Here is an 11,533-nt window from a genome sequence, read left to right as displayed (position 1 = left end):
CAATGTTTATTTTTATTATATTTGTATTATAAAATAGAATCATTACTGGGCACTACATTGTTACTTGCTGGAGGACAAAAGATACCCTTTTCTGCCTTATACGATGACACGTACCTGCAGCCTGACCCAGAGTAAATCTCAGCGACCCAAGCAGACAAAACAGATGGAAGAGTGCTAAAAATATATAATTAGTCAAAAAACTATGTTTAATCAAATAGTTTGGTCTGTTCATTTCTTCATTTCCTGAAATAAAATGAATGATTTTTTACACTGCTTTATACAAGCACCTTTCAACGTGTAACATATTTTTCATATACATTTCTCATCTTAAGCTGATGCTCATGTGACTTTATCTTTGAAGATGGACCTTATACAGCTACTTTAGAATTTAAATATGTAGATAAAAGATTTTGTGATCCAAGAGTAATATTCAAATATGGAAAAGTGCAGAAAATTCTTACACTGCTTGTTAGTTGAGGCAGAAGGAACTTCGTCTGCATGCAAAATAAAAAGAACCTAAAGCTATCTGACAACAATCACTTACAACAGTGACAGAGTGTGTGGTTTAAGTCAAAAACTCAACCACTGAAAAGCCTTTATTATAGGACACAGCAGTTAGACAGGCCTCTTTCTATTAGCTGCATGTCAGAAACAATATTCTAGAGTGTTAAATAAAGAGCTCCAGTAATTAAATATTACCTTTTATGATAATGTTTCTGTGTTTAATGACTTTGGACAGAGTTCTAGCTCCAGAAAGATTACAATTTCTATAAGCCTTATTAGTCAATACACATATTGTGGCCTTAAGAAATTAATGGCAAGAAAAATAAATGCATGAATGGTTACACAACATACTCAAAAAGGATTTTAAAGAGTAGTTTAATTTATCATTACAATAAAATGGAGGGTGGCATGTGTAATTTAATGAACTAATAAATTTTCTTATTATTTATTTTCTTATCTATTTCTTATTCTATATTTCTTTCCTTCGTTGAAGCAGATGTGTAATCTCTGTGTTTAAAACCTCCAGCTTCGCCTCTGTAAAGTGCGTTGCCCTTTTTTTTCACCGTGACTTTCTATGGTGACTCCTGAATTCGGCGATCTACTGAAAATGCCTTCAGGTGTGTGCCGTGCACGCGCATTAACCCGCGGTTATCTTCAGGAGGTTGATTTAACTAACTCTTGTCACCTGTTTTGGAACCAACATACTCGCGGTAAGCAGGTTTTGGGTAAATCAACCGAGAGTTTAGGTTTTAGCAGATGGTTAGTTAACCCAGCTTTCTGGAATACCCCCCTGATGTCACCCTTTATGCAAACTACACTTAATTTCTGTGGTTTATTTCCGCTACATTTCTTGGTTCATTCGCTCATTTATTTATTTATTCATTAATAGGCTTCTAACAAGCTTGTGAAACCAGGTTTTTCCATTGTTTTTCCCCAAAACATGGCAGTGTGTAATTTATGCTTTAAACAAAAAGCAGAGTTCTGTTCACAGACCTTGACTCCTGAAATACAAACTCCAAAAATCATAAATTATCATACCAGCATACATGGATAACATGGACCCAGACATTCCCATAACATCCTCACATGCTGATTTAGTTTCTGGTTAGTAATTTAGGACAACCAAATAAGGACAATAAAATAAGAATGTCCTCTATATTACAAAAAAAAATGGTAAAGAAAGAGAGAAAGAACAAAAGAAAGAAAGAAAGAAAGAAAGAAAGAAAGAAAGAAAGAAAGACCAAACCAGCAGGGAATAAGGCAATGTTTTGAATATTCACAGCTTTCTCTTGATATCAACAATTTAGTTTTTCTAGTTAAAATGATTATTATTGATAGGGATTTAGATTTCTACTATATTAGCTATTCTGCCCTTACTCTGGTGTCTCTCTTCCTAAAGTTAAACAGACAGATAAACTCTAAAGCAGATAATGCTGCTTTATTCCATGCCACAATTAATATGTTGAAACAGAGTGAAACTACGTGCATACAGTGCTCTATAGATATCTATGTACATAACATTAATATCTAAGTTGAAATATATATACAAACAGATAATAAACTTAATGCTTCCACAGGTGATCACAGGATGAGTGATCCAATTAATCTCAATTCAGTTCATCTTTATTTCTATAGCGTTTTTACAATGTAGATTTGAGTCAAAGCAGCTCAACATAGAAGATTATAGTAAATTGAAACTGTGTCGGTCCATTGATGTGCAGCTAAAGTACCGAACCATGCAAACCAAGGGCGACAGTGGCAAGGAACAAACTTTACCAATTGCCGAAAGTGAAAGAAAAAACCCTTAAGAGAAACCAGGCTCTGTTGGACACGACCTTTTCTCCTCTGGCCAAACTTCTTGCGCAGAACTGCAATCTAAGCGTCTGACGCTGGAGAGCGCTGGACGTCCATCGTGGAGAAGCTGCAGGTGGGAGAGGTCACCAGCTGGTGTGCAGACTGACTCTTCAGGATCATTGAGGAAGACTCATCTGTCACTGGGGTCTTACAGGAATCAGTCTCATGCTATCCACTCCTCCATGACCTCCACAGCAGCTGCTCAGGATACGGCCTGGTCCAGGATTATGGAAATCTCTGGAATAATAGAAACAGACTAACATAATTGATGTTCAAATTGTAATTTATTTTGGGAAGTGTTCCCAGCTTCAGCTGCCCTAAGTAATGCAGACTAACAATCCTTTGGAGGATTTGGATTTCAAAAGCATTTGTGTTTTATGTGTTTGCTAATGCATAGAGATGTGTATTTATTCTAGTTTTAAACTGACAGAGGCATAACAGTAATGATGTTACTCCTCTGAGAAATAAAGTTAATTACCAGTTCTTCACTAGTTTTGACCATAGGCTGCCATTTTTAAATCAATACTTAATTTCTCACTATTTAAATTCCATTTTAAATATCAGTAACAGTTGCTGGTAAAACCTTTTTTTTTCCAATAAATACATGGTCACTAATGATAATCTTTATTCCAGTATAGGCCCACTGAATATCAAGAATTCAGATATCACTGAAATGGTATTTGCTGATATGTGTGAATGTATCTCAGCTTGATGCATTTAGGAATTTCTAATATTGATAACAATAATTAATTTCCTATATCTAAAATAACTTTTTTTTTTGCTATTAGCAATCACACTGTGCCTACACTACCTGACAAAAGTATTGTCGTCGATCCCTGCTGTAAGAGCAACAAATAGTAACTTGACTTCTAGTTGATCATTTGGAAAAGTGGCAGAAGGTAAATTTTTTGATTAATCATGTTGAACTGCATCACACATACTGCTGACCTATTGGAACCCTCATGGACCCAAGATTCTCACAGAAATCAGTCAAGTTTGGTGAAGGAAAAAATATGATTTGTGTTTACATTTATTCAACATCAACAGCCTGAGATATCAAGACATTTGCTGCCCTTTTCATTACATATCACAGGAGAGGGCAAATTCTTCAGCCGGATCACGCTCCTTCTCATACTTCAGCCTCCACATCAAAGTTCCTGCAAGCAAAGGTCAAAGTGCTCCAGTATTGGCCAGCCCAATCACCAGACATAAAAGTTATTGAGCATGTCTGGGGTAAGATGGAGGCGAAGGCATTGAAGATGAATTCAAAGAATCTTGATGAACTCTGGGAGTCCTGCAGGAACACTGTTTTTGCCATTCCAGATGACTTTATTAATAAGTGATTTGAGTCATTGCAGAGATGTGTGGATGCAGCCCTCCAAGCTCATGGGAGTCATACACAATATTAATTATTTTTCCATTGCACCATGACTTTATATTCTATACTGTACATTATTTCTGTTAAGTCTTTTGTTTTAGCAAAGTCAGGCCTTACTATCCTCATTAAATAATAAAAAATCAAGGCATAATCATATTTTATTTTGGTAAAAGAAGCGTACACTAGAGGCCTTTGCCTTTCAGCCACTGATACCAAATCATCAACTAAGTCAAGTTATTTGTTGTTCCTAAAACTTGGATAGGCCACAAGGTTTTTGGCAGTGTGTACTGGAAAAGAACAGAAATCCAATTCCTGAAATTAATAGCATTTAGCTAGAAAAAAAGTATTTATTGACATCACATATTTATAATGCTGCAAATGAATGTCAACTATACAATGTTCATTACTAGGTATGTCTGTTCTTGAATATTAAAATATATTATATATTATCAAGGGCTGATTTAGTGATTTTGGGGCCATAAACAATTCCAGCCAAGGGGCCCAAAAGTTCTAGAATGCATCTTTTGTACTTGAATTTTTAAAAATTATTTTCATATTTTTTTAGTTTTGCTGTTTTTTTCTTATATCATTAAACCTCATTTTCTATATTTTATCTTAATGCAAAATAATAGTTATAACATGTAAAGGACATTGTATCCATTTAAAAAAAATTTAGGTGCATGCCCTGTATGCTGATCCGTGTCACTAGGAGGCAGTCGCAAGTTTGACTCGTGTTAACTTATGTCAACAGAAGAAGATCGTCACCGCTGTTTGCGAACCACATCATATCCGCTGCACATCAACACAGTCAACACATCTACACAAAGTGCTGTGAGTATGATTGTTACTTTAAGGTTTACTCCCCTTTTAAAGCACAATTCTAGAAATATTTCGTCTCACTGTCTGTCGATTTCTCTATGTTACTAACGTTACCGATTGATCTCAAAGTTAAGGGGTATCGATATATATTTTGAGAAAGAGCGCTTGCTGCTGTCTGTAACGGATTTGATAAACAAACTTTATGGATTATGTTTTGTGACATACCAAAAAAAGAAAACGTTGTTTATTGTCTGACTGTAATAATTTATTTTTTGAGGCACATCTGACGTAATGTAGCAGCTTAACAAACTTGCTCTACCGGATTGTTTCTCTTCTTGAACGCAGAGTTTCAGTTGCAGCCCATGAGTGACATCATTTTTCCAGTAACGTCATTGAACACGTTCATAACTTACCATAACATAGAAAGCGAGCTTCATAGATTAAGTGAAGACATACAGAGGAAGTTTAGAAAGTTGCTTTCTGTGAAGGAGATCAAATTCATTGTTTTCCTATCAAGTGTAAAAGTCTTAGTATCCCTTGACTAAAGTTATGTGCATGTTCTTGTACTTATAACGTTAGAGGTAAAGTTGGTTTTATATTCGCACATTTAGAAGTCCCTATATTGTTTACCATGTTACTTTGAATATTCGATCGGAATTAGCCTGCAAGTATGACTTCTAAATAACATTAATTCTATCTAATTGATTGTGAACAATGTTGTACTTTGATAATCATTTGGTGCTTATATGATTTTCCTATTCGGAATTTGCAAAGAATACTTTTCTGAAATTATATTGTTAAGGAGAATGTCTGAATATCCGAATATAACTTTTCCTTTATCTTATACTTCACTTTGAAGAACCTTTCATCTATAGTTTGCTATTCATTAATCCAGCCTTTTGAAAGGGTTTTTTCTTAATAGGTAGATCTTTTTGCTGTTGTTCGCCTCATTTTCTGTTTAGTTATGAGATTTCAATGCTGAATTTAGATGAAATTTTAAGCACTTTTTACCTGACTTTATTGAATCAATTATCTTGTTGGATGGTCATCATAACCACACTTTTTGATGTACCAAAACATTTCCTAAATATTTATAATAAAGAAATAAATATGGCAAATATGTGTTTTTAAAACAGAAATATATTGCATCATTTATCATGCATCAACGTTTTAAATTAGAAACTGTAGCCTAGTGTAATTTATTAAGCAAATAACTGACTGGCCAGCACATTCAACTTTCCTCAGTCAGAATGTGGCCATTTAAATAATAATAAAAAACTAAAACATAATAATAATAATAATAACAACAACAACAGTTAAGAGCTTCACAGTTTTTCTAGCCTCTTGTATAAGTACTTTACACTTTATTGGTTATTTTTTGTTTCAAGAAAAGTGATTGATAATAAAAGTTACTTGTCAAATCTTTTCCCAATTTGAAAACAATAAAGTAGTGAAAGATGACTTTGCTTATGTCAGGTGTTTTCTTGCACAGCTGGATGTTGGACTCTTGAAAAATAATTGTTTGTATTGGCCAAAACTGATTAACTGAAGTCACACCAGGATTACGCTTGGTCTTAATGCCTTTTTCGATGGGTTATTTTCACTATTTATGATGGCATAGCAGTCAAAAAAGAACAAATGAGCTCATGTATTGGACAAATTCTGGACCTTTGTCAGTGTGGGTGGGTGGGTCTTCCGAAAACCCCTGGCTACGGGCCTGGTGAGTGTTTTTTTTAAGTGGATAAAAGGATTAGTTCACACAAAAATAAAACTTCTGTTATTAATTACTCACCTTCACGTCCTTTTAATTCCTGCATGAAATCTAAGTTTCCTCATCATCCTTTTATGGTCCAGACACATTTATAGTCCAGAAAAGGAACTAAACACATTGTCAAAACATTCCATGTGACTTCAGTGGGTCAACTATAATCATATGAAGCTCCAAGAACACTTTTGTGTGTCAAAAACGTATCAGATCAGGACATGCGTTTATTATGAACTCTGATTACCTGAAGCGGAAGAGAGGACAAATAGTGGTACTTAATCACATAATTTAAATTTTTGGGTGAACTAACCTTTTGAAGTTTTATATGAAAGGCCATGGTCCTTTGTTATTCATACAATGCAAGTCAACAGTTACCTGCACTTATAGAGTCAAACATAAATATACAGGCAAAACATATTTAACTTCTGTGACACCTGAAAACACATTGAGGTCTAATAAAGGGAAACTATAGGTCTGTGCAAAAAGCTGAGCAATATTAACAGTAACTTATTATTGCATCTTACCCAATGATCCCACTTTCTTCTTTTGACAACCACAATGTCCTTTACATCTCAATCAACCCACATAGTATAAATGTACCAGTGGCTCTCAACTCTGTTGGAAATTAAATCAACATATGAATATATTTAAATCAAAATAGTAATACATTCTTGTTGATTAAGATATGTGTTTTATTATTAGACACGTCGAGATGGATGCAAAAGTAAGTGACCCCTTTAGCAGCGAGGCAGAGCAGCTTCCAGGAGCAGGAATTGTGGGAAGGTGAGTCTGTCACCAGAAATACTACAATCTGTAAAAGCCCAAAACTCCAGAAATTGTTTATTGTTTAACTCTTATTGAGAGTCACATTAGATAAAAGACACTGCTAAATGATTAATTTCTTTAAAAAAATTATTTTAATTGTAACTTTCTTTGTTGTTGTTTATATATATATATATATATATATATATATATATATATATATATATATATATATATATTTATATGTATGTAAGTATATATAATATGCCCATATGCGATGTTGTTACCTTTAATTGAGTTATGACGCTATTAAGTTATGACGCTATTATTTTTATTACTCAATATTATTGTCGTCTCTCTTGAATGTCAGGCTTTGGCTGCCCAAAGGTCTGTCTGGAAATGTGATTAAGGATTGGGTGGACCGCAGGCGGAAGTCCATCCGTCCATGGGCCGGCTTTGTTGACCAGCGCAAGTTTTCCAAGCCCCGTAATTTTGGAGAGCTGTGCCAGCGTGTTGTGAGGAACCTGGACACCTATCACAGCAACTACACCTTCATCTTCATGGCTCTCATCCTCTATTGCATGTAAGGAACTGCTCAGTAAAAATCACCCTGAAATTTAAATGTATGCAAATAAAATGCATTAAACTAGTTCATATAGACAAAATAGGCTATAATAAAGACACCTCAAAAGGTAAAGTCTAGATTGCATATGCGGCCGGCTGGAAGTGCGATATGCACATCAATATAGCACCATTTTTTATGATGCTGTATAACAATAATTAAGGGGACACGAAACACCAAAACGCATTTTTTGAGCTGTTGACAGTCGTATACGTGTCCCACACTGCTAAAAACACTATTAGGACACATATATTTCACTAAAAAGTGAAAATTGGTTGTTTTTGCATTATTTCGAGCAAATTCGTACTTCCGGTTTGAAACAAATTTTTGAAGCTGCGTCACGGCCATGAGATCTTAGCGTGTATTCCTGCTTATAGACTGGACGTCTGTACCTGGGAGTTTCTTATTACGTCTCTGAGTGTGTTGCATTCAGTCATGAGTAAGACTTGGTTCAAACCAATCAGCGCGTTCTATTGTGTATGCGGTGCAACTTCTTTAAAATGCATGATAGCTTCCAAGTCTGTTTTTACCAGTTACAGTGTTTAGACGGCAGAGAGACGACACGTTGTGTTGCCAAGCGGGAGAACATGAATTGTTTGGAGATACAGGTCAACACTGTTGCTTTTAGAATTTGCTGCAGAGAAGGTTTCGTTTTCATTTTCCCTTTATGAGAGCGCAGCTGTACTGTGGATCACGTGTGCACGTGTTTAAGGAACATTGTTTACCCGAGAGCATTTCTCATCTGGAAAAGGTGAAATCCTGACGCCGCTCGTCTTCTTTTAATAAAGACGTGGCTCCATTTAGTGTTGATTGTCCTGTCCTGAGCGACTAGTGGTCTTTGTTCGTTTATTCAGAGGCAAAGTTAGTTCGTATCGTCAGCAGTACTCTTTCAGTGTTTAAATACAGACCTTAGATGAATGATTTCTAAGTTAATAAAGTTTACTGTATGTTAATATCACTACAATATTACGGACTGAAAAATCTGCTGTAAATGCTGCTCTCCCGAGTGTAAGTGCCACAAACAAACTTACCGTTGTGGAGGATTTTCGCCGCATTGTGTGACAGGAATAACACACTATACCTACCGAGTGCATCTAAGTTAAAGAGAAATGCAGAGTTAAAATGCAGAGTTTTTTTTCTTTCATTTGCCGTGCGGTATCAAACACTGCATAAAAGATACACCCTTCCAGCAATTCCTCTAAACACATATCTCGTTTGTCACGAGGGGCGTGAATGAAATTCTTGAATGAAAGAGCCAAACTGCAGTTAAAGTCCACTATTTAATAATTTTAAACAAATTTAATACATTTGTAAACACAGTTACTGTCTTTCTCCTCTGCGTCTGTGTGTTTGTTTTTGCCTCTGTAAAAATCAGCGCGTGCCCAAACCGACACTCCCATTTTTATGCAAATTTTTACGGACCATGCCTTTTCCCCTCCTTCGACACTCCCCCCTAAAAAGAGCTGGACACGCCCACTTTCCTGACTTTTTCCAAAGTAGAGGTGTGAAAACCCTCTGCTGAAACGAGGGTTTCATGGCCCTTTAATATTTTTACAGTACTGTGACGGTTGGGGTGGACGTTAATAAAATACAATAAATGTGAAATTTAATAATAAATATAAATAATTCTCATTAACTTCCAGCCGCAACCATACCCGATCTAGCAACAGCCACCTCAAAGCCTCTGCACACACTCACTCAACATGGGTGTGTGAGTGTGTGCTTAATGTTCACATTTACGCAACCATCTGGAAGACGTTTAACAATATAAACATTGACAAGATGTGTCAGGATGTTAGCTTTAGTGCTAATTAGCCATCTTCTTTCTCATCTTCTGTTTCAGTATCAGTTCTCCAATGCTTTTGATTGCTTTGGGAGTGTTTGCTGGTGCCTTCTATATAATCCACTTGAAAACGCTGGAAAAGAAGCTGGTGGTTTTTGGTAAGAAAGTGAGATGTTCTTTTAGTAATGGTGTATGAGGCTACATTTAGAAGCATATAATTTTCATCATGTTTGGGCTCTTCATTCCACATCTAGAGGGTTGTTTTGCACTGTGAGAGTTTTCTTATGTGGACACAGTTAAAATGTCTTCATGTATTATAGTTTAAATTGTGAAAATGACCTCTTCATTCATGATTTACCAGTAGAAATCTTAGAGAAAAGGCTTTTGGGCCAAAACTGGAAACTTTTTATGCATTTTTCCTGTTTGTTTACATGATAAGCTGCATTTTTGTGACTGAAAATAAGTTTTAAAGTTGAAGTTTATAGGTGCCTTAAGGGCCAATTCATACAGGGCGTCAGCGCTTCCCTTTCACTTAGAATGGGCGACGTCAGGTGTTGCCGAACTGAATTGTGGATCCGCTTGCTGCAGAAGATGGGACTTTCTCAACTTTTCCAGCACCAATGGAAGCTGAATGAGTTTTCACTCATTCATAGTGTTTAAAGACTACATATTTGCAGCTTGACACTGTTTTTTAATAGTAACTAGATTTGAAAAATAGATTTTAACTGGGGTGTCACGGTGGTGCAGTGGGTAGTACGATCGCCTCACAGCAAGAAGGTCGCTGGTTCGAGCCTCGGCTGGATCAGTTGGCATTTCTGTGTGGAGTTTGCATGTTCTCCCCTTGTTCACAAGAGTTTCCTCCGGGTGCTCCGGTTTCCCTCACAGTCCAAAGACATGCGCTGCAGGTGAATTGGGTAAGTTAAATTGTCCTTAGTCTATGTGTGTGAATGAGTGTGTATGGATGTTTTCCAGTACTGGAAATAACATCAATAAAATGATTGTCAACATTTAAAAAAAATATATATTTTTTCATTTTTATTTATTTATTTTATTTATTTTGTCTTTACTTTTATGAATTTGCTTTTGTGTTGTTCATTTTTTTACTTTATTTTGTCTGGTCGCTCTGTATCTTACCAAGCTGACATTTTCACAGAAAGATAATTCCAGCATTTACAGATGATTTGGACAAACTCTTGTGGAAGACATTTAAAAAAAAAAGGGCTTGTGTTGAAGAAAATGTTTCAAATGTATCTGTATCAAAGCAGAAGTTGATAGCTTGATTCATAGTTTGTATCTCTGTACTTAAAGTACTAGTTTATCTGAATATTTGTTTAGATTTAAGTGTTTCTATTGAGGAAATGCTCTCATTTGTGATGCATCTCAGGTCGTGAATTGACTCAGGGACACCAGTTGGGTTTGGCAGGAGGGGTTTCCTTCCCAGTGTTCTGGCTTGCAGGAGCAGGATCCGCTGTCTTCTGGGTTCTAGGTGAGTTTTTAACCTTCCGTTATATTTCTGTGTTTTCTCCATACCTTCCTTCTGAACCTCTCGAATTGTTTCACTGCAGGTGCTACCCTGGCTGTTATCGGGTCTCATGCTGCGTTTCATGAGCTGGAGTCTCCTGACGTGGATGAGTTGCTTATGGAACCCGTTTAAACCTCTCACCTTTGACCTTTTGCCTCACGTTAACCTCAAATGTCTCCCCTCATCTTTTGTATCAGCACCTGTTGGTTGCACTAATCTGACAATATTAGTTTACTGAACGATTGGCCAGGAAAGACTGTTAAATGGCCCAGACAGATGAAGCACATTCAAAGACCTTTAAATGCCTTTACTGGTACCTGTTAGTTTGTTACATTTTATTTATTTTGAAATATCAAAGCACAAGGTAGTAAATGAACTAAGACAATGTTACAAAATGCAGTATAGTCAAACGTTTGAGAGATTCACTTTAAGAATGTTGTAAACTAGTAGCCACTGACATCAGTAATAGGATAATAAATACTATGGAAGTCTAATAATAATAAAGAATAAATAAACAGGATTGG

The 11,533-nt window shown here is 36.0% G+C and overlaps 1 protein-coding gene across 1 annotated transcript in view; it reads left to right on the top strand.

The window, feature by feature from the left end:
- Nucleotides 1-4,539: 4,539 nt before the first annotated feature.
- The window catches only part of rabac1 (Rab acceptor 1 (prenylated)), an 8,219-nt gene continuing 1,225 nt past the window's right edge, over nucleotides 4,540-11,533 (top strand). The window contains 6 exon segments of the mRNA NM_214780.1: nucleotides 4,540-4,567; nucleotides 7,023-7,103; nucleotides 7,453-7,665; nucleotides 9,548-9,645; nucleotides 10,872-10,973; nucleotides 11,053-11,533. The exon segment at nucleotides 11,053-11,533 is cut by the window's right edge and continues 1,225 nt beyond it. Of these exon segments, the coding sequence (NP_999945.1) occupies nucleotides 7,033-7,103; nucleotides 7,453-7,665; nucleotides 9,548-9,645; nucleotides 10,872-10,973; nucleotides 11,053-11,141 (573 nt within the window). The 5' untranslated portion in view covers nucleotides 4,540-4,567; nucleotides 7,023-7,032 and the 3' untranslated portion in view covers nucleotides 11,142-11,533.

This window comes from Danio rerio, chromosome 16 (assembly GCF_049306965.1).
Source record: "Danio rerio strain Tuebingen ecotype United States chromosome 16, GRCz12tu, whole genome shotgun sequence".
Lineage (NCBI taxonomy): Eukaryota > Metazoa > Chordata > Actinopteri > Cypriniformes > Danionidae > Danio > Danio rerio.
Note: the sequence above shows the minus strand (reverse complement) of the source record. Positions and strands in the feature narration are given on the sequence as shown.